Source organism: Larus michahellis, chromosome 4 (assembly GCF_964199755.1).
Source record: "Larus michahellis chromosome 4, bLarMic1.1, whole genome shotgun sequence".
NCBI classification, from domain to species: Eukaryota; Metazoa; Chordata; class Aves; order Charadriiformes; family Laridae; genus Larus; species Larus michahellis.
This window is the reverse complement of record NC_133899.1, coordinates 90,132,189-90,155,657: the sequence shown is the minus strand read 5'-3', so window position 1 is coordinate 90,155,657 and position 23,469 is coordinate 90,132,189. Positions and strand designations below refer to the sequence as shown.

Here is a 23,469-nt window from a genome sequence, read left to right as displayed (position 1 = left end):
TTCTGAAAACTAGACAATTTTCCATGCAGGCTAATTCAACTGTTTTCATTAATTTCACTGCTATCAGTGTATTCTTAGCTTGTTACCTCTTCTGAGGAATAATCTACACTGGGATTTGGTAGAGTTGCAAGGAAATGCAGTGACCTGTTCCCAGTTCACCTGGTTTTAAATTTCTAACTAACTTTCACCAACCTTTCATCCACATTGGCTGATCCTAGCACCAGAAGTCCCCCTGGCATCCCACGCGTCCAAAGTGTCAGCTGTGCAAACAGGTAGGCGAGGACCATTCTTATTCTAGCCTGTAAAGCAAAATGAAAAATAAAGCAAATTTACAGATTTTTATCAATCAATTCCCTAAAGAAACCCATAAAGAACTAAATCTGAGAGGAGTAAATATTAATGCCAGAAGGATGGTCTTGTGTAGAAGATGCCAAACTCATCTAGAAAAGCCACGTTCCGTATCCGCTACTGGCACAGACTTGGCAAATTTATTCTACTCTGAATTGCAGATTAGGGAATAGTTGCCATTTTCTACCTCCTACAAGCACTAATAAGAATCCAGGAGGGATGAAGTATGCAGATAAACCATCTGTCTAACACACCCTTTTATGGAGTATTAGGCTAAAGGGATTTATTTACATACAATTTGAAAAAGAGTTCTCTTTGCTTTTGTCCCCATTCCTAAACTCTACTTTTTCTAAGGATGGGAATAACGCCAAACAGACCTGAGATTCAACCTCCAGCTCTTGCCACAATTGTGGGTGATGTTAAGCAAATCGTCACACTCCTCTGTGACTAAAGCCTATCCCTTTGCCAAAAAGCTGATGAAGGATGCAATGTTTGCTTCCAAAGGAGACAGCTGGTAGTAATAGCAAGGGAAGAAAGATCAACTGCTCAGCTAACAAAAGCTATCAAACATGATAATCAACATTTAGCCAGAATTAAAACAGAGTTGCTTGTTAGCTTGGAAGCTTGTAAGAACAGACCAAAAAGAAAGCTATCAAGACAGGAAAGGTACAACTGGAGCCAGGGGCCAGAAGTCACTAGGCAGCTGTTTTCTGTGATGCTATAGGATATGTATACCAGCACTACCCAGGCACAGCACCAATCTGTTCCAACACAACAAAAATGCGTAGCTGGAAATGTGTATTTGAGCTGCATTCTATAAGCCTACAGATGATTAAATACCTTCTGATGTAAAAAAAAATAAATTCTCTTCTAGCTTCTAAAACTGAGGATGTCTAGGAATTGGAATGGGTAAGCTTGACATCTCACATAGAGCCTTTTAAAGGCTGCTAACATCTACCAAAGGAAAGCCTAGTATGTATCAGCAATATTTTTGAGTCTTGACCTGCCACGCTCCTGCTGGACTCAGACCAGTCTCATTTTCCTGACCTGGCAACTTTCTGTTGGGATGCTTTTCTAAACAGCATCTAGACCGATGCTATTGATGGGATACAGGCATGTGCTATTTCTTCCTGACCAGCATATAAAAGTCACAAATGATAATTATCTTGGTTTTTCTCCTGAGTTATGTGGGATTGTAGATTTCTGCTGCTGCCAAGCATTTACTGGAAGCCCATAAATCTTCAGGGACACACCACAAGTTCACGTTTTCACAGCAAAGCAAATGAAATGTTACTTTACCATTTTGTACTCTTTCAAAAGAAAACAAAAACAAACAAACAAAAAAAAACACAAACAAAAAACGGTTTGACCTGATTCAGCCTCCATGAAACACACCTGCACATTCTGGAGTGCCAGGTTTTCTCTGCTGCTCCCTCCGTAGACAGAAAAACGGGGCATTCGACCTGTCACCATGCTGAAAATTCCCACAATAGCTTTGACAGCCGCATCTATGTTCAGATTGATGTGATAGCTGAGAAGAATTCAAGCAGAAGTGACTCAACTAGCACAATCTGACTACATAAAATAGCACTAAACAAAAAAAAAGGCGAAACCCCCCCATCTCAGATCTGACACGAAGAATAACACTTTCCAGAGTCTGTTTCCAAGTTTCCATGTCCTTCACCAAATGCTGCTAAGTTTGCCTCACATTTACACACTTAATAATGTCTGTAACACTCCTACTTAACACACCTACTATTCCTCTCCCATTTTTTCCTATTTTAGAGTTTGAAAGCTTGAGATTAGTGTCTTTGACAGAACATGATTTTTTTTATCCAGACCTTCTCAACTTGTACCTGCCTATTTGCTCAGCCAGAAGCTTAGCCCTGTTGCAAGTATCCTGGGAGGAGTTCTCACTAGCCATATAGCAAGTGGTAAAGATACGCTTGCAAAATTCTCGAGGATCCTCAGGGACATAGGTCTCATCATTCACAATCTTGCGTGCATCAGCCAGCACATCTGCATCTGAGGACAAAGCAAAAGAAATAGAACAAGAGTGGAAATTGTTGCACTCCTGTCATCCAGGATATGCAAATATCTTGTATGTTTCTTCTATTCCAATTAAGCTTTACACTGCCTCTAAAAATGACTCCATCATCTAACTCCCCAAATGTATTTTCATATATCAAATAAAAGAATTACTGATTTTGCTACTAATTTTGAACATGGAAATATTAAATCCATTTGTTCTATGCCTTAAAGAAACTTCATAGAAAATATGATCCAATATGTACAAAAACTTAGCTAAATGCATATCATCTACTTAAAACCAGTTTAAGAGCTTAATCGTGTCTAACCATGTTTTGTAGTGCTGAATAGGAGAAGAAAATTCTTATGATAACCTGAAATCCCAAAACTACATCAGCCAACACTTTGAATGACTCTCTAGACAGAAACTAGTCTGAGTTCCACATCCAATTCCTAAACCCAAAATGAAAACTATTAAGCCAATTCAAAGAACCTGAAATCTGGATGCCCATTTTTGCTGGAATTTCTGAAGAGATACAAAGGATTCCATTAGAACAACTGGGCAAGAGTATACTATTAATGACCTCTTGCATCTAGTGCACTGAGTTAACATTAACTTGTTGATAACCATTAGTAAGCATGGCTAGCCAGACATGCGTATCCACTTACTTCCATTCTTGACTGCCAGGCAAACCTGGTGACACATAGAGTATACTATGCAAGCTGTAGCAGAGCTGTCAATTCCACCACTAAGAGGTAGGAGAAATCCTGCCTTGAAAATAGAGCATGGAAGACATTTCAAATACCAAAATTAGAAAAATATATATTGTATCATTAGAAACACACTCTTGTAAAAGCACTGTTCAAGTCTGCTTACATTCTACTGGGGAAAAACAAACAAACCAGACCTAGCAAACCCTCTTAAACTCTCATCAACTAGATAATCAAACAAGTAGCCACTGTAAACCCTTTGGCTAGAAATACTTCCAATAGGTCTTTACCCTCTAGTAAGACAGAAGAGCTAATAAAAAGGATTCAATTTTTCATATATATTCATTATTGAACTGAATTACTAGCTCATGTCACTCTGCTTATTTTAAACATCTCCATTATGCCATTAAAATATTTTCTTCACTGAAAAAACAGTGTTTCAAAAAAAACCAAAAACAAACCAACAATCCCCTTTATTAGGCAAGCTTGACTGTTGCTTTCAAAGAAGGCATGATTCCTAAGAAAAAGGTCTGAGGAGCATACTGAAGTCACACTTTGCATATGGGTTTTACATCTGAATGAGCCTCCCAGTGAAAACCTCAAACCTTGCACCTTGGACTAACATCACTTTGCATTAACAGCAGCATAGGATAGCAATCTGTACTGTCCCTGTGACAAACAAGATGTGTATGCCAAGGCAAAGAACAAAAACAGTTGTTCTTACCTGTTTGCTGCGCCTTAAATAGTCCCAAAGCCAACATGCAGGACCAAGGCTGAAATTACAGAATATGCTCATTCCAAGAGGCTTACGGAATAAGACTTAAGCAAGCCAACATATTTACTGTGCTCTTCCAATGAGATACTTTACTTAATTATAAATAAAATCTTATGTTTTGTTTTTTTCAATCAAGATAATTTTCAAGCAACAGATTCAGTATGTGCTTACCTGATCTCCTCTTCAGGACTATGATGTCTCCACTGGATTGGCATACACGTAGGTACAGCTACATCATCAGAACATGACAGAGCAAAATTCACTTTGACCCTGGGATAAGGATTCACTTTACTTGCCTAAGCAATAGTACAGAAGAATTGGGAAGACATCAATTTTAATGTAGCATATACCTTTAAAACATCAGATCTATAGAATACTGTGAAAATCAAAACATGAAAAAACTTTTAAAATTCAGTAACAATTCAAACTTGACTGAGTTTACAAACATAACCTCTGTAAAGAATTCTTACCGCTAAATTACGAGATGAAATCTCTGCTCTGTAACTTCGAATATCCTCCAAGTCCAGAGTGGCAACCAGCACCTCCTACGGAAAGGCTTTCAACATTAGATTGAGTCTACACAGACAGATAAACAATGTTTGACAGGCCTGGACTACAAAAAATTTTGGGGAAGAGGAATGCATGCAACTTTTTTCAATACAGATTTTTATGCTGACTTCACAAGTCACTTGTGACTCAGTAGAATCGCTTACATTAGAGAGCACAGCTGACTCACTTCACTGAGTACACCAGGATGCTCATAAACCAAACAGATTTATAGCGCTTCTCAGATGGCTGAACAATAGGTTCACCAGCAGTTGCAGCAAAGGACAAGTGGAAAAGGCAAGAAGCATACTGGGGAAAGGGACGAATTTGGCACATGAAGTGAGGAAGCCTACAGCTTTGATGACAAACCTACTGAGAAAGCGCTTATTGAAGTAAAGCTCAACCTATCAAACCTTTTGTCTACCAAACCAGGTCATAATTACAACACTGCAGTCTTTGTCCTTTTTTTCTTAGATAAGGGAATACAAATTAACAGTGTCTCTCCTAAACACGGTGATTGCGTATGCAAACATTTTCATAAAGTTCCTCCACTGTGACAGCTCTTCCTCGCTCACAAAAGCGGGAGAGCTACTGAAGATCAGGTCTGGCTAATTTGACTAGGAAAAACCTTGGTCTAGTTGAATAGCATAGCAAAAATGTATCTCTTTTAGTCTACAGACATGGAGGTCTGGAACGTCTGGGAAGTGTTGAGCATAAATGTAGCTGTACTAATTTCAGCTGTAACCAGCAGCTATAGGTTGAACATATTACCACATCATCCAGTGAAAACTGGGATCCTTGTGCAACTGTTTCTCCATTCATTGAAATCATGGCACAGCCATCATAATACAGGCGATCACCATCACAGCCCTTCTGGTTAGCTAAAATATATATTCCACCATTCTGGGAGGAAAACAAACATGCAGACAAAAAAATGCTCTTCAGAATACAGCACCTGACAGAATGTTAAAAGACAAAATGGTATTTCTCTGTTCCTGTCCTTATAATCTTCCTCTTTCTTTACCTTATGCATGATTTACAGCTTGGACTCTCTCTTGTCATGTGAAAAGTACTTTGCATGTGATACACATGACAGAAACAAGTAACTACATGAGTAAGTGTAGTAAGTGAGCTCTAGCCCTGTCACACTGTTGGAAGACAGGAGTCTTCTGTTATTAGCAAGTCATTCCCTTAGCCCAAATTGAGAGGGCTGCACTTCTAAATTGAAATTCTAAGTTCAAATTGAGACTGAGAAAAGCAGGAAGATGATGACAGAAGCTGTGTTTGGATATCTGAGGACAGAGCAGATGCTATTAAATATAACCAAAGCATGTTAAATTACAGTGACAAAGCAGTTGTACAAATTAAACATTTTTCACAGTGTAATGTACATTCATTACTTTGCTTTTGTCCCCATCACTGTTAGACAGAATTACAGTCTAGTAACTAAACGTCTTATATTCTTTAAAATAAACAGAATTTTCAAAGTAGAAAAATATTATATATTTTAAGTAAGAAGATGATGGGGAAAAACAAAAAAAGAAGTCGAGGTTTAAACACTGATTTCTATTTCCCCTCCCTGATATAGTTATCGATATTTCTCCCACCACAATGTTGCTATGTGAATGAAAATCTGGAGAGAAACTAACAACAAGGACTGTGAAGGCCCCCGTGCTCATCCTATGTTGTGTCACAGGAGAGGAGACTGTTCTGAAAAAAAAAAATAGAAATGAGATGCATAACCAAAACAATTTATTTTTTTTAAGTGTATACCTTCGCTGTGGCAGAATTCACCAAATCCACCCGGGTGTGAGCCTTCCGCAGCACATGGTGACTCCCTGAAGAGTTAGTGAAAATTTCCACGCCATCAAGTCCCATTTCAATATGAGGGCTGTCAAAGCAAAAGGCAGAAAAAAAATTCAGCTGTCAATACTATACTTTGAATACTACAGGTATCATTTATAACCCCTACAAATAAAAACATCTATGTCATTTTCAGTTTTCTGCGTGTCTTAGCTCAAACAAGGATAGGACTCTCAAAAACATCTGTTTTCTTGCATTGCCTGACTCTTCTGTTAAAGATAAGTACTGGTTGCAGAGGGCAGAAAGGCTTTTGCTCCTTCTGTTCTAAATGCAATGCCTTCTACTTTACCTGGGTCTCAAAGAAAGAGAGAATAAGACAATCTTATTGCCTTATTTCAGGGCAACATGGAGACACTCTTGCAAGGTCAGTTGTCCCATTTTGCTTCTCTCTTAGTAAATCCAAAAGCATAAGCAAACAGAACCATGAGAAGGAGATGACTTTCACTGCTTCTTTTTCTGATGTCGAAAGAAAGAAATACTAAAAAAAAATAAATTATCACATCTTTGTAACATACCACACTTTCTGCAGTTAAAAGGAAATCAATGTTTGTAACTGGGAGATTTGGAAAAACATCAGGAAGATTTTGTTTATTTTGTGTTAACTACAACAGCTTTCATGCTATTCATATCTCCACTCCCATCCCACATCACACCTTTGTGAGTGGGATCTTCTTTGTCATTGGGAAGAACTTTAAATTGTGACAGGAGCTAAAATAATAACAGGAAATATTACTTAAGGGCACTAGGCTTTGCTTTCCCTTAGTGACTTTTTTGTTCTTTCCTTCTGCATTGTCTTTATGCATCATCTGAGACTGGTTAAAAAATACAGCAGAAGGATTAAGCTAACAGCTAAATAGAAAAAAAAAAAAGGGACCCATCTCAAAGTGATGTTGCCTAGAAGCCTCTGCTCTACCTTGGCAAATACAAGAGAGCTCAATTTGTCCGTCAAACAGAAAGCATTGGAGGAGTTGGTCAAAGCCCAAGATAAAAAGAATACAGTAATTAAAAGACCTACTAGCAGTCTCAAATTTTTGAGACTAGGTGTGTTAAGTGGGAATAACAGAGCATTATGATTAGTAGACAAAATTGATACTACAAATTGAAACAAAATAACTTTGTCACTTTGACCCCAGATCAAGCTACAGAGATGGATCCAGAAGGACACTTCAACGTCAGGTTGAACTAAAAGCTGAAGAGTACCTGGAATGCAAGATCTATAGTTATCTGCCATTTTTTTCTCCAGGTCACCTTTTTTATTCTGCTTCTTTTTGGCATTTCTCTCCTGCCTTCTGTTTCAAATGAATTTAGCTTAACCACCTAAAACTTCTGCCATCCTGCATCTAGCCTAGTGAAATCTTTCCCATCATGTATTTGTTGCTCCTAATTATATTTTAGCTTCCTGTCACTTTCTGGAAGATACACTACATAGAAGAATAAGTAGATTTTTTTCAAACATCTATTTCAGTTAGGTCCAGGGTATGTCTTTGTTTACTTTTCATTTCTTCTTCTCCTTTACCTGTTTGGTGCCCAGAGTTCTTCACATATTTCTGTCCCAAGGCAGGTATCTTTGGTTGCTAGCACTGCATCCCCAAAAGGAACGGTTTCCTGAGAAAAAACAAGAACTTCCTTATACACATGTAATAGAAGAACCTATTCAATTTAAAAAGCTAACTACAAATCTTAAAAAAAAAAAATTCAAAAACTGAATACTCACTTACATGAAATGAGTGATATAATATCAATCACATTACACTTTCCTTCATTTATAGGAATTAAAAAAAAAAAAGCTCTAAACTGCAAATTTCTGGATTGTCCTGAAATTTTGTGTTGAAATTTCAGTAGTATTCAGATCCAGTGCTTTGCTTCAGAATAGGACAACTGCTTTTGAATTAAACAATCTACAAAACAGAGCGTGTTTGCTAGGAATCGCGCTTATGCTTTAGCAGGAAATAAACTAAGTTTTAGGCCCTTCTGAAGAAAAAGGTTTTGTTTTTTTTTTTTACCTCAAAACACATACTCAATTCTAGTCTCAAGCACAGATAAACTCAGTACCAAATTGTGCAAAATAAGACAATTAAGGACCTGTAGATACAAATAACTGAGGCAAATTTAAAATTTACTTGCTTTGCTGCCAAATACGAACATAAACAAGGTTAAATTATGCTCTCATTTAATGTAACTGAGAACTACCACTGAAAACTATGAATTTGCAACATGACTGACAGCAGAATTTGGTGTACAACAGTTTTATGCCACAAATTCTATTCATTTAAATTGCTGAATCTGGAAGATGCTGAAGTTAAAAAGAAAAAAATACTTTGAAAACTTACCTGGCCAGTCACTTCCTGAATTATCCTGGGTAGAAAATATTCCTCCACATGCCTAGAGCAGATTTATAGGTTGTGAATACATCGTTATATAAATCACAGCATAAAAACTGATTCTCATCTCTACATTCTGCCACTTTCTAACACTGATTAAAGAAATTGTACTTCAGTTGTACAGGGCTGTGTATGATTAAAAAATAAAAAAGAGGATCTTCATACTTGCTGTGAAATTAATCAGAAATGTTAAGATTATAAATTAGTGACATCCCACTTTGCTTCAGAAACACGCAGTAAACAGTGCTCCATCCTAGCTATGAACTAGGCCTAACAAAGAACACACCGTGCAAGTCAAATACCAAATAAAAGTTTCTCTTTTTGCAGCGTTACTACACGAGTAACTCAGAACTCATCTGGAATTGACTGGGGTTAAGAGGACAGATGCTCAGGGGCTCTCTCAGAAGTACTTTACTGAGACAATCAAGTTAGAACCATTCTCTGACTACAGGATGAGTGCGTGGCATCAGAAATGAGCACCAAGCATATTCTGCAGCATCATAAGGTATGTAGCTTTCATCCTCTGCAGTTGTTAAAGTTCTCTCATCCATTTCACATTGTTTTCCAGTTTAATATTGACCAGGAAGCAGCAACCAAGCCGATAAACACACGCTCTTCCAATCCGAAACTGCACATACTTAGAAAGTAGACACAAGGAAAATGACACTACTACACTGGTTGAAGGATCATTCAGCCACTCCTTTCCTTCCAGCTCAGCAATTCAGAGTTTGATTGTATCTAATAAGCTTTCTAACTGAGCTTCAATTACGTAGCTTAGCCGACTCTCTCTTGCTGCTCACTCTGTAGCAGCACTGACAGACTGCTATGGAAATTTCAATCCTTCTGCTGTGGCTGCAAACAGCAAGCTGTGTTTCTAAACACAATTTTAACAGTAACCAGCCTACCTTGCTTTGTTCCATGGGGTAAACCATCTAAGTTCCCTGTAGTTTCCTGCATTTGCCAATGATATTTTTGGTCTGATCAGAAGAATTTTCCTTAAAACATGTAACAAAACAGAAAGAGCGAATTAAGACCTGATGTACAGCCAAACAAGACTAAATAAGAACACTGGTTAATACCAACTCATTTTTTTCTATTATGATGTACATTAAACAACCACTACATACAATAATTTTTAAAACTTCTGTTTGGAGACCTGAGGGTTTTCCTCTGGAGTCTTTCACAAAGCAGTGGAAATTTAGTTTCTACAAATTCAGAAAGGAAAAAGAGATGATAGACAATATTAGTTGTCGCTCTAAAATTTAGTGGATAGGAAGACAAGTCCATCACTCTACATAGCACTGAAGAATCTTTCTTGAAGGCCACACAGGTCTCTGAAAGGATACACTAATGTATTGTTTCATAAAACACACGAACAACTACTTACTTATTTAAAAAGATCACTCGACAATTGTAGCGGACATTTCTGTGCAGAACAGGCCTGTGAAAATAAGAAGCACGGTTACCAGTTTCATCAAACGAAACAAAAAAAAGCTACAGAATCTGCTCCACTGCACAAAAACTATTTTTAAGGCAACACTTCTACACTTTATCACTAAAGGGAATTAAACAAAACAATATATCAAGTTTTAGCTTCTGATTTTTTAACTCAAGTAGCTGTTTGCAAAAAATCAGCATTACTGACCAATCTGTCAGTCTCAGATACATCAGCTACTGCCAGATCACTGGCATGCCTGAGAAACACAAGCAGACCAGGTTTCCCCTGGATGGGCTAACTTATTTAATCAAACCTGACTCCCTGCGGTACCAGGCAAGTTCAAAATAAAGCTAGCTCCACGCATTTATATCAATACTAAAACAAGTAGGTGCACATATGTTAATTTTACAGTTGTAATCTATCACTGTCAGCACGTGACTTACAGTGGTTTCAGTGATTTTGACATACATATATGTTGCTTATAAGGATGTCTGCCAGCCAAAGCAAGTTACGTTACCCAACACTCCTCAAAGAGAGCCAATTTTTAACACCCTTTGCATTACATATAATACAAAGTCTTACCCAAAAGCTCACCGAGGGTAACAGGGCCCAGTCATTAAGGTTCCCGATACATAACTATAATTATCCCGTTTCTCTCCTGAAGGGCTCAACCACCAGAAATCTTTGAAAGGATTACCTTTCAGGAAGCGTTTTGCATGCATGTCCTAGTTATGGTAATTAAAAGGGAACGTAGAGCAGTTCCAAAGATGTGTTTACAAGTTTGGTGCAGAGCCCTCACTATCCAGAAACACAGCAGAGGCAGCACTCCTGAAGACCTACCCCTTTGTCATATTTACACAAAAAAAACTTACATTCCCACATCACAGATAATATCTTGAGTAGCTGGAGACTCCAACAGCTTTGCCAGAACTTGAAACGAATGCAGGAGCGTGTCAGACTCATAATAGTGATCCGAGCAGCCATAACCACTGCATGTAAAAACATAAGAAATAAAAAATTCAGCCAACATCCACAACAGAGCCAAGGGACCAGAACTGCTTCCGACAAGGAACATCTCATCAATTTCTACAGAACGCGCAGAAGCAGCACCCGCATCATCCCTGCTAACAGCACCCAAAATGCTGCGGCATTGCTGGGATGTTCCCTCCAGGAGCAGCAGCTGGGGCTTGGGCGGAATTTGGTTTCTGCAGAGGAAGACTCGCTGAAATAGGTCAACAAATTACTGGTACTGGTCACGTTTCGAAGACAAGAGACCCAACCTTGTGCTTGCAACGGCAACGTTTTGATTTGCACTGACGGCCGCACGCTTTGGGCATTCGAGTGGTACGTGGCTCATTTTCTCGCTGGCCGTTCTCTGGTTAATTAACTGGGACTGTGTCACAGCCGGCACCCACACAGCGCTCTTACCAGATTTCGAGCTCAGGACCAAGCCGGTACCGGGCTCCTCGGCTCTTCGCGATGTCAATACCTGGAAGAGGGTGGGATCAAACACCGCTCGGGCCCGGCCCGCCCTGACCAGGCGCCCCCAGGGCCCGCCGAACCGGACAGCCCAAACCCGGCACGGCCGGGCGAAAAACGCCCGGAGGGACGGGGGAAGGAGGGAGGTACCGCCGCCTCACTCACTTCGGAAAATCCTCTCCAGATTGCCCTCAAAATCCAGGGCCCACTGGTTCAGGGCGCAAGTGGCCACGGTCACCGCCCGGCCCATGGCGGCCCCACCACCGCCGCTTCCGGGGCGGGCCGGGTCGTTCCTCTCGGCGGGAACTACATCTTCCCCTCGCGGCTAAAATCACCCTGTGCAAAACGTCCGTGACTGTTACCTTACGGCCTCACGCCGACCTGCCTTAAAGGGCAGCGCCCGCCGTTCCCCCGCGGAGGCGCGGCCAAAGGAGCGGCCACCACCGCTCCCGCCCCGCCCCCGCCCCGCTCCCGCCGGGGACTCCGCACCCGCCCACCCTGCGGCTGAGCCCTCAACCCATCCTCAGCCCATGGGTTGAGCGCGCTCCGCCAATGGGGTGGTGCGGAGGGGCGGGGAGCGCAGCGGGGATTGGTGAGGACCGCGGGCGGGGGCCGGGCCGGGGGCGGCGCCTGCCTGAGGAGAGCGGCGCCTGCCTGAGGAGAGCGGTGCTGCCGCCGGTACCGGCTGAGGGGTGCGGTGCTCGTCGGGGTTGTCTCTCCGTGAGAGGAGCGCTGCTGTGGGACCAGCGGCGCCGGGCGGGCGGTGCTGACTAGGTGCCCTTGGTAAGTTGCCTGTGCGCCGCCTCCGGCTACCAGGCAGCATCCGACGAGACCGACGGTGTGTGGGGGGCTCGTGGGTGCGTACCTCGGTGGGAGCCATGTTGGGCCTTGGCGAGGAGCGGGGTGGCGGAGGGGCGAAGCGGGGCTGGAAGGGAGCGTCTGTGGCGCTCTCGGCCCGGTAAGAGCCCCCTGAGTCCGGAGCTTGTTTCTCATTTGCGGGGCTCCCCCGCCTCCGGTGATGCCTCCCAGGGTCCCCGTGTCTCGCATGAGGGGCCTGGCCTGCGGGAAGGCGCTGCCCTCCCTGCCGACATGGGTCTGCTGATCCCCTCCTGGGCAGCCCGCCGCTCTGTTCCTCTCCTGAGCAAAACACAGGGTTCTGTGGAATACCGCACGTTAGCGAGGGGTTTTTCTTTAAAATATATATCTGTGAACAGGAGGCTGCCTTATTTTTGTAGGACAAAATCTAAAAAAGGAGGGGGGGGTTTTGCAGCATTCGGTCACAGATTTTCTTTGCTGAATCCACAGCATGCTGATGAAAAGCATCAAACACATGTCAGTATTGCTTGAAAGGACTTTATGTGAACTTTTCTCTGTGAACTGTATGTTAGATATGTGGCTTAGGCGCTAAATGGGGAGAGCTTCCAAGTGAATTGTGTGGTTGGCATGATTATCCCTTTTAACACAGTGTGAGCAGTAATGCAGTACTTCAACGTTAAGCCCTGAAGTTTGGACTCAGAGGAAAAGTGCATCTCTGGAGTTCTCTGTGCAGGTGATATTTGAATTGTGAATTTTGCTTCAGGTTCTTGTTAAGAAGCTGACTAAGGGTTTAGGAAATCAATATTTGGGGTGTGTTTAATGGGGTAACAGGAAACTTGCACTTATAGAAATTTAAGTAGTTTCTAATAGGAATGTGATTTCAATGGGAGTCTTGATCCAGAAATGTTAGTGTGTCTAAAATGACCTGGGGATTGTTCTGAACATGAGAGGTTGTTCCTGCAGCATAGCTGTCTGTCGGACTGGGGTGTATCTATTTAGGCGAATAGTGCTAAGCAGGCACTTGTTTAAATTGCTCTGTAGAGAGGCAAAACGTGGTGGCAATTGTTGGCCTTTAAATAGGGGGGAAGCACGCATCCAATATGCAATGTATTGAATGCCAACCTTCCTCATCTAGCCAGTGCCTGCTTTTAGTAATTGGATGATTATTCTATTTCTGCGCTGTCTGGTAGGATTAATGATAAACTGGGTGTGTGTGTGTGGGTCTTGCACAAATCCCAGGTGCTGCCAGCTGCAGGCAGACTTTTATGAGTGCTCAGCAGACCGAGCAGAGTTTTCAAATCTAGTACACTGAGCTCTGCAAAATTAGCTGGTTTATTTGGTTACTTAAGAGCCTGAAACAAAACTAAACACTGTGAAAATTCTCAACCTAGGATTCCTTTTCTGGGTCTCTTAGAAGAGACATGCTTTCTCAGTAGGACTGACAAATCCTGTGGAATCCTTGGAAATACTCAAAATTTAACTGATCAAGGTGCTGTGCAACCTGTTCTAAGGTGTCCTTGCTCTCAGCAGGGGCAAGTGGGGTTGGACTAAATGACATTAAAGGTTTCATCTGACCTAAATATTTACAATTCCTGAATAAGAGCCTTTCTATTACCTTGATACAGTAAATCTCCTGTCCTCCTGTGATCAATAACCTCCTCTTGAGGTCGTTTCATTACTTACTTTAGAAACCATTGTGAAAGTATTGATACTTGGACAGATTCAAATCTGGCTGAAATCTAAGCCAGAAGTCTGACCATAGTTTAAAATGTCTCTGATGAAAGATAAGGTGGTAGTTAGCACTTATCATAATTGACATCGTAAATAACGCAGGCTTCCTGACACCCATGTATCTTCTTGCATTCTTTTCTTAGGATTTCTGCCTAACCAGTTTGGCAAAGGGGGATGATTAGACTTCTTTTCAGATTACTTCTGAAAATAAACACTTTTATTTAAATGTATTGTGTGGAGGACACTTCTGCAGAGTAACATAGTATGTATTTTGAATCTGAGGGTGGCGTGTTATCCCTGTGGCTGGCCTGATCCTGTTTGAGGTGTCCTTACTTTGGCACTTAGGCATCTTCCTTTTAATATGTTGCGGAGCTGTGAGACCTGCTGGTCCCTAAGGGGCCAAGAGCTATGGGGGGATACCATGGCTGCGGGCAGGGGCTTGCCTTGTCAGTCCCGTAGTGCCTCCATGAGGTGAGCAGGGCAGATGCAGAGTTTACGGCCAGGTTCAACCAGGGGTCCAGATAATTTGCAGGTTCATGGTGATGAGGCAGGTCAAGCTGGGAAGTTGGTCCATAGGTCAGGGTCAGGTGCCCAGGCAGGCCTGTGGTGATGGGGCTAGGCCAAGACCAGGCAGGGCCTGGTGTGGGGGTCAGGGTCAGCCCTGGTGAGGGGAGCCAGAGTCAGACACAGACCTGGAACAGCCAGGCAGGGCCATGGGGATGAGGACAGGCTGAGGCCGGGCCAGGACATCAGGCTGTGGGTCAGGTCTGTGTCAGCAGGACCCATCGCCTGGCAGGGCAGGGCTGTACTGGAGCTGGAGACGAGCATTTCTATGGCATCACGGGGGCAGGGACTGATGGCCCTAGGATTGGCTGAAATGGGTCTCAGGTCAGAGACGTCCTGGGCTGGTCCGGGCAGGAACAGTAAGGCCTGGTCGTGTATTGTCATTTCTGTTTCAGTGGAAATAACTCCTAGTTTCTGGTTTGAGTTAAAACATCAAAGCCTGAAAAGATACAAAACTAACAACTATTAGCAAATTCCCCCCTGAATGGCAAACTACAACGCTCCATGTGTTGTTCCATGAGATAAAGGTCGGGAAAAATACTCTTCTTTTTTTTTTTTTTTTTTTTGGATGGGGGATTACCAAATGTTCAGATTATAGGGTGATGATCTTTAACAAAAGAAGTATTTGGGCAAGGCGAAAGCAATCTATAATGCATGTTCCACAGGAGAATTAGGTGTTGCCTAGTAAATTGTTCTCCGTTCCCCCTGATTCCTGATTTACATGGGATTATAAACTGTCATCTTGGGTTTTTTTGATGTTTGGAGCAGGTCTGGGGAAAAGCACATAATTTGCCAAGGTCCAGTACAGGTAATGTTACAACAGTGGCAATTTCTGTAATTAAGAAAGGCAATTAGTTACAGAACCTCTTTTTCAGAGGTTTAGAAGAACGTGGCAAAAAAGTTTTTTCCCTTTGCATCTCAAATGTAAGTAATAATCTGTATACTATACAATATATGTTTAAAGAAAGTTCTAGTTAGCAAGAGGCTTAATGGATTACTTTGACATCAGTGTTTTGGTTATGTTTTACTGAATGTAAGATCATAAGGAATTAGAGAAAGATTTTTATTTTTTTCCTTCCTAACCTCCCCCAAATTTCTTGTAATCAGAAGTCTACATAATAGTTTTTAATAACTTTTATTTGTGTTTCTCTTCTGTAGAGCCATAAGAATTACTGAGAACCAGCTGGAGTAATACCATGAGTGTTTTCTTTCATACAGGACATCATGGCAGCCCATCAGGAGAAAAAACCTACTGAAGAAAGAAACCGCAAAAGCACACAAAATGGTACTCGAACATCTCAAGTCCAGTGGGGAAGAGCATGGTGAGAGAAGCTGCTGACCCTAATTAGTCATTGTATTTCAGATTGGTTCATAGTTACTCTTATAGGTGCTACATTCCTTTTAAACTTCACTCTATTAATAACAGATTGTTGAATTGCCCTTCTGTTGAAAGCTCATGGATAATGAGCTGTAGTAGCAGATGCCAAAGAAGAGTTCTTCAAGATTTTTTTAAGACAGAGAGCTTGCCAGATGGCTTAGATTAAAACACAGTCTTCCTTTCAAAAAAGGAAAACAATAAAAATGCGTAAAATCTGCATTTCCTTCAAGGGCTGAACCAAAATATTTCCTGAGATTTGGAAAACAGGCATCCATGCATGGTATTGCCGGGTGACATCTCCTGCTGTAGCAAGATTTATGACTCATCTCCCTGTTCTCAAGGAGTTGCGCAAATATTAGTGGAGTATTGTATTGCAGCTGGAAACAGCCACAGGTGTTTATATGGCTTCTCATTACAGACAGTGTGTGGTAAAGCAAGTTCAACTTCTGGCTGTCCAGGGTCTGTCTTTTCTGTGTTTCCAAGCTTTGCATAATATTCTTGTGATTCTCTTACCACTTCCAACCAGTTATACCCATGATTGCCATCAAAAACATGAAGGCTGTAATAATATTCTGCTTTTTGGAGGGGAAGTAATCTGTTCTGTTGCTCTGGTCAACTAGCATGGTTTTATAACAGTTCATGGTGAAGTACATTTTTTTTTATAGCTGTTTGACCCAAAGAAATGTATGTGCCCTGAAAACACTTTCAGTTTTCATCCAGTTAGTTTAGAAGGTCCACTGAAAAAATTGCCTGACTTAAGCAAACCACTGAAAACTGTTGGGGGGAAAAAAAATGCTCTGTTTTGGATTACAGGGAGGTGGACTGGTTTTCCTTGGCGAGCATCCTTTTCCTGCTGGTGTTTGCGCCACTTATTGTATATTACTTCATAATGTCCTGTGACCAGTACCAGTGCTCTCTGATCGATCCAGTCATTGACTTGCTCACGGGGAATAAATATCTGTCTGACATCTGGAACAAGACTCCTACACTGACCTATAGGGCTGCTGGCATCTATACCCTTTGGGTTGCTTTCCAGGTACGTTATTGAGTTATCATCTAGATGCAGTGGCTGGCTTTTAAAACAGCTGTTTGAGTAATCCTTTTACACGAAGGACAATGGAATGTCGCACTGGCATCTACACTTCGGTGTTTCTTACTTTCCGTGGCGTTTTGGAATCCAAACGAAGCTTATGCACTTGAAAAAGAAACATGTAGGGAATATACACAAATATTCCTTGTGTGATATACTCTTTTATGTGGTTTTAAAGAAAAATCAACTATGTACCAACAATACCCATTTGTTTTAAATTAATACACAATAAATATATCATAAACTAACACTGCAGAAGGGGTGATATTTCTATAGACAGACCGTAAAAGAACATTGATGTGTGAAATATAACTTACATTTGTAAAATGTTTCCGAATTTACCAAACGACTTCAATTTTTTTTCCAAATCAGAAAACAACTTGCATATAACATAGCTTAAGTTCAAAATAGAAGGACTTGAATCTAATTGCCAGCTGTCCTGCCTCCCCACCAAAAAAGGATGACAACCATACATCTTTAGAATTGTTTAGTAGCTTGGACGTATTACTACTGCAAAATCACAGCAGCTAAATCTTGCCGTATTTGCTTATCCAATACTTAATTGAAACTGCTGTTTGTTACATTTGGTATGTGTATGAAAGGGATAGTGGTTTGGGGAGTTTGTCTTGTCTGTTTTCACTGTTAATACGTTCCCTCTTTTCTAGGTGGTTTTGTACATGTGCATTCCTGACTTCTGCCATAAATTTCTTCCTGGATATGTAGGCGGTGTACAAGAAGGTGCTGTCACCCCTGCTGGTAAGTTCTTCCTTGGACTATATGCACGCCATACAATCTTTTAAAATTATAGTATTTCTGTACTTACAGTCTTTAATAGCCCATAGGTATCTGTCTCTTACTGCTAGTAAAACTATTGATATGGCAGGCACCACACTGGTAATGAAGAAATACAGATGATAATTTTGGCACTTAAAATCAGCAGTGGACTATTGCTAGTATTTGACAATGCAATTGCACTTGCTGAAGCTAAGTTAATGCATGAGACTTGAACAAAATGCATGATGTGAACTTAGTGTGAGAAAGGGTAACTTGTTACTTTAGTCAATATTAGGGGAGATTCTAAATTCACCATTTAGAGAAGCTAGAGTGAAGAGAAAAACTCAGCCTAACAAAGCCTGATGGTTACAGCAGAGTCTGATGAAACTTTCAGAAAAGTGCCACTGGATATTTAAGGGGGAGGGTGATGAGAGTGACATCATTTCGTGAGCACTTGGAGCATCTATATATTGTATGCATATCCATGTTAATAAAAAGCTGTATTAATTCATTTTCACTAACATTCAATTTTTTCTTCATGTTTTAGGTGTGGTGAATAAGTATGAAATCAATGGACTTCAGGCTTGGATTGTTACCCATGTGCTTTGGTTTGCAAATGCCTATTACTTCCACTGCTTCTCACCTACCATCATTTTTGACAACTGGATTCCTCTGCTGTGGTGTGCCAACATCCTGGGATATGCAGTTTCCACATTTGCAATGATTAAAGGCTACTTTTTCCCTACTAATGCCAAAGACTGGTATGTGATTTTTAATAATGAGACAATACTAGGTAATCGGACATATAAATTCAATGCTACATGGAATAGTAATAATGATGACAGAATATATTTTACTGGCACAAATAGGTAGGGCAATATATGACTATGATTCTTTGCTTCATTAGCACCATCCTCTGTGTTCCATACTATATGCCATGTGACTGGCAGCCTCAGTGTCACAAATACATCCATCCTGTTTGTGACAAATAAGTAAGGTTATAGTTAGACTGTTCAAAAGTGTTACCAAGAATAAACTAGGGTACCTCTAAAGCTAAAAATTATCTCCACTAATGTAATGCTTTGGTTGGATCCATTATTGTTATCTTGCACAACATCATATGGTTTTATGATTTTTATTATCGTTACATCAAGTGCCTTGAGAAATCATCTAAAATGTGTAGTTGGAATAGTAATTACCTGTATTTGTGTATAATTGCATAAATTTCTAATTTTTTATGCTTTCTAGCAAATTCACTGGCAACTTCTTTTATGACTACATGATGGGGATTGAATTTAACCCTCGAATAGGAAAGTGGTTTGATTTCAAGCTTTTCTTCAATGGGCGCCCTGGTATTGTAGCCTGGACTCTAATTAACCTTTCCTATGCTGCTAAACAACAGGAGCTGTATGGTCAAGTAACCAACTCCATGATTCTTGTCAATGTCCTTCAGGTAAATTCAGAGGAGGGAAATAAGAAACCAATTTGGAAATACACTAATGTTAAAGTAGAAAAAACTCCTTCTGTTGAAATTGAACTTAAACAGTTTTTCCTGGCTTGAACAACCTCATTCAGTGACAATGCACTGGACTTGCTTCTTTGGGCACTTGTATTCATAAAGAGTGCCACTGTAAATACTCTACTGTACTCTCAAGCAAGGCATTCGACACGGTCTCCCACAGCATCCTCATAGGGAAGCTTAGGAAGAGTGGGCTTGATGAATGGACAGTAAGGTGGATAGAGAACTGGTTGAAAGACAGAGCTCAGAGGGTAGTGATTAGGGGCACAGGGTCTAGTTGGAGGTCAGTGACGAGTGGTGTTCCCCAGGGGTCAGTACTGGGTCCAGTCCTCTTCAATATACTCATCAATGGCCTGGATGAGGGGATAGAGTGCACCCTCAGCAAGTTCGCTGATGACACAAAGCTGGGGGGGGTGGCTGACACACCGGAAGGCTGTGCCGCCATACAGAGAGACCTGGACAGGCTGGAGATCTGGGCAGAGAGGAACCTTATGAAATTCAATAAGGGCAAGTGCAGGGTGCTGCACCTGGGGAGGAATAACCCCATGCACCAGGACAAGTTGGGGGCTGACCTGCTGGAGGGCAGCTCAGCTGAGAGAGACCTGGGAGTCCTGGTGGACAACAGGATGACCATGAGCCAGCAATGTGCCCTTGTGGCCAAGAAGGCCAATGGCATCCTGGGCTGCATCAAGAAGAGTGTGGCCAGCAGGTGGAGGGAGGTCATCCTCCCCCTCTACTCTGCCTTGGTGAGGCCGCCCCTGGAGTACTGTGTCCAGTTCTGGGCTCCCCGGTTCAAGAAGGACAGGGAACTGCTGGAGAGGGTGCAGCAAAGGGCTACCAAGATGATTAGGGGACTGGAACATCTCTCTGATGAAGAAAGGCTGAGGGATTTGGGTCTCTTCAGTCTGGAAAAAAGACAGCTGAGGGGGGATCTTATCAACACTTATAAATACTTAGAGGGTGGGTGTCAGGAGGATGGGCCAGGCTCTTTTCAGTGGTGCCCGGGGACAGGACAAGAGGTGTAATGGGCACAAACTTGAGCATAGGAAGTTCCACCTCAACATGAGGAGGAACTTCTTTCCTGTGAGGGTGGCAGAGCCCTGGCACAGGCTTCCCAGAGAGGTGGTGGAGTCTCCATCTCTGGAGACATTCAAAACCTGCCTGGACGCGTTCCTGTGCCACCTGCTCTGGGTGACCCTGCTCTGTCAGGGGGTTGGACTAGATGATCTCCAGAGGTCCCTTCCAACCCTATGATTCTATGCATTAAATCAGAGTGCCACCAGTGGCATGGTCATGTCTGCATCAGCAGATTTCAGCATAAACTTAAATTAAGAAACACTTTCCTGAGCCTGTGTTCTGGAAACAGGCATAGCCTGATTTTGAATCCAAAGAGAACAATGACGAATTCTGTGGCTTTAGCTGGAGCAAGATAAGGCACAATTTTTTCTTGAGGGCAGCACTGCACCTAACTTCTTATTTTTACTTGGTGTGTGAGACATGCAGAACTACAGATGTCTTCACACCTGAAAATAGCCAGTCAGGTGCTGTGCTTTCTACAGAAGGGACCGCAAAGTACTAAGTACCGACAATAGTTTGGATTTGTTCATTGATATGTGTAAATGGGAGCCTGCTCAATAGAAGCTCTATTCCCACTCTGCATAAGCATACAACTCATTAAGCTGAAGAGAGGTAGGGGTGGGCAAATGCGAGTATACTTCCGAAGTGTATGTCCTTAGAGGAGCATGCTTGCCATAGTTGTCTTCGTTAATATTGCTTTGCATTACTTATTATTGCTTTATCTATCTAGATGGAATATATTTGTGCGATATGTTCCTCTTAATGCCCTATTTTTGAGGTGTTAATATAAAAACACAAGTCCATTTTGAGATCATATCACAAGACAGCACAGAAAGATTGGGCTGATGCTACTAACAGGATGACTGGTGACAAAGCTATGTTACTAATGTCAAACTATTCTGTTTCAGGGTATTTATGTTTTGGACTTCTTTTGGAATGAAGCTTGGTATTTGAAAACCATTGACATCTGCCACGATCATTTTGGATGGTATTTGGGCTGGGGAGATTGTGTTTGGTTGCCTTACCTCTATACTTTGCAGGTAAAAATGTGGTACAATACGCGTTCGGGCTAAAAGGAAAGAAACTTTCCAGAAACATTCTCCCTGGCAGTTTGATTTGTATCTCGAATAGTTTCTAGACAGTTTGAATGTTGAGTAACCATTACAACATCCTTTATAACAATTCACTTGTAGGAAGACTTACTGTCCCCATATAGAATGGACATCTTTTCCTCTCCTCCCCTTCTTTTGTGCCCTTTTCTGTCACTGTCTATTGTGTCTGTATATTTTTTCTAAATCCTTTCAGTCCATTTCTGTACTCCTCCGTGTTGAGGGTTTTTTGGTGGGTGGTGGTTTGTTTGGGTTTTTTGTTGTTGTTTGTTTTTTTTTCCACCTTCTGTCCTGGTTTGTTTGCATCTTTGCAGCTTTTCTCTTCTTGTTCCACCTAAGAAATGCAATTTTGGAGAGAGAGAGAAAGAAAATGCAGGATGCAGAGTTTTCTGAAAACTTTCCACATTTTTACTGGTAGAGTAGATTTTCCTATTTTTTTTCTGTTTATCTCTTCTAGGTCACTGTAGGTCAAGGAATTAGTCTGTCATCCTGAGCATATATTTAAAGTAAATCACTGATTGTCTCTTGGTTTTTTTTTCCCCATTCCCCAGGGTTTGTATTTGGTTTACCACCCTGTCCAGCTGGGCACAGCTAACGCCGTAGGGATCTTGATGTTGGGCTTGATCGGCTATTACATCTTCAGGATGACCAACCACCAGAAGGACCTCTTCCGTCGTACAAATGGCAACTGCAAGATATGGGGGAAGAAACCAGAGTATATTGAGTGCTCCTACATGTCTGTGGATGGGACCAAGTACCACAGCAAACTGATGACCTCAGGGTTCTGGGGGTGGGCACGCCATTTTAACTACACGGGAGATTTGATGGGCTCCCTGGCCTACTGCCTGACTTGTGGGTTTGACCACATCTTGCCTTACTTCTACATTGTTTATATGACTATTCTGCTAACCCACCGCTGCATTAGGGATGAACACCGTTGCTTCAGCAAATACGGGAAGGACTGGAAGCGCTACACTTCTGCAGTGCCTTACCGGCTCATACCAGGATTATTTTAAGGCTAACACACAATCCAGGGGAAAGAAAAAAGAAATTTTTTTGGAGATGAAGAGAGTTTGTCCACACAGTTATACTAACACTTTGTGAAGGACACTTATGCTGTTCTGAAGGAGAAAAGGTAGCTGGACGCCAATCCCTGCTGTACTGAGGGAACATGCAGGCAGACTGTGTTTAAAGTAAATGAAATGAAGCACTGAAATGGCCTGGTTTTTTAGAATACTCTTACCTGGGAACTCCCCCCCCCCCCCCCCCTCAAAATTAACTTGGAATTGAAGAAAATTTGCATGTATTGAAACTCCTGAAATCTCCCAAAGCTGGGAGGAGCCCTCACCCTTCAGAGTAGCAGGGTTCTGGAACCAGTTTCCAGTGACTTAGGAGAGGAGGAAAATAGTTGTGTGACCTGCTTATGAAAGAAGTTGTATGATGTGGTGGCTTGTGACAGTCATAATCTACAGTCAGTAACTCCCCAAAGGAGGCTTTATTGTTTGTTGCTTTTCAAGAGGTTAACTGAGGAAATACTGAACTGGGGAACCCAGTCCTAAACTGGTGTGTGGGAAGATTGTTATAATACAATACAAATGTTTGTGAAAGCTGGTAGAAATTGATAGAGCTTAAAAGTTACATTAGTTCAAAGCACCTGAGACTATGGTGCATGACCAACTGAGTAGTATTTTGATACTGAAACCAAACTTGCTTTGTGAAGATACTGAGCATACGTTGATTTCTTTAGTGTGGATAGAAAACTTTGTTCTCTATAATTTGTATAAAATCATGTTTGTAAAAATTTAAGAAATAAATTCTTGTTTTCGAGACAAGTGAAAAATA

At 41.6% G+C, this 23,469-nt stretch overlaps 2 protein-coding genes across 5 annotated transcripts in view; one reads left to right on the top strand and one right to left on the bottom strand.

Annotated features, from left to right (window-relative positions):
• The window catches only part of NADSYN1 (NAD synthetase 1), an 18,713-nt gene extending 6,614 nt beyond the window's left edge, over positions 1-12,099 (bottom strand). For 2 of the 3 annotated variants that reach the window (XR_012586905.1, XM_074586331.1), the window contains exons 1-16: positions 11,735-11,982; positions 11,519-11,579; positions 10,963-11,079; positions 10,040-10,093; positions 9,558-9,647; positions 8,602-8,653; positions 7,788-7,876; positions 6,182-6,299; positions 5,180-5,311; positions 4,333-4,407; positions 4,034-4,158; positions 3,812-3,860; positions 3,046-3,148; positions 2,205-2,373; positions 1,744-1,879; positions 193-299 (exon numbers count right to left, since the gene is read on the bottom strand). Coding sequence is in view for 2 of the 3 variants with exons in the window: in XM_074586331.1 (XP_074442432.1) it covers positions 193-299; positions 1,744-1,879; positions 2,205-2,373; positions 3,046-3,148; positions 3,812-3,860; positions 4,034-4,158; positions 4,333-4,407; positions 5,180-5,311; positions 6,182-6,299; positions 7,788-7,876; positions 8,602-8,653; positions 9,558-9,647; positions 10,040-10,093; positions 10,963-11,079; positions 11,519-11,579; positions 11,735-11,819 (1,562 nt within the window). In the remaining variant the exon portion in view is untranslated. Of the gene's footprint in view, positions 1-192; positions 300-1,743; positions 1,880-2,204; positions 2,374-3,045; positions 3,149-3,811; positions 3,861-4,033; positions 4,159-4,332; positions 4,408-5,179; positions 5,312-6,181; positions 6,300-7,787; positions 7,877-8,601; positions 8,654-9,557; positions 9,648-10,039; positions 10,094-10,962; positions 11,080-11,518; positions 11,580-11,734; positions 11,983-12,058 lie in introns of those variants that run through there. The other variant, XM_074586332.1, reaches the window with a different exon arrangement.
• Positions 12,078-23,469, top strand: DHCR7 (7-dehydrocholesterol reductase). 2 transcript variants are annotated; one of them, XM_074586334.1, is made up of 8 exons: positions 12,078-12,352; positions 15,899-16,002; positions 16,872-17,094; positions 17,814-17,904; positions 18,470-18,683; positions 19,171-19,375; positions 21,427-21,558; positions 22,179-23,469. In XM_074586334.1, the coding sequence occupies exons 2-8, from the start codon at positions 15,905-15,907 to the stop codon at positions 22,641-22,643; spliced, it is 1,428 nt and encodes a 475-aa protein (XP_074442435.1). In that variant the 5' UTR covers positions 12,078-12,352; positions 15,899-15,904; the 3' UTR covers positions 22,644-23,469. The 2 variants fall into 2 exon arrangements, with proteins under 2 accessions (XP_074442435.1, XP_074442436.1); XM_074586335.1 differs by having other exon boundaries at positions 12,222-12,352; positions 15,839-16,002.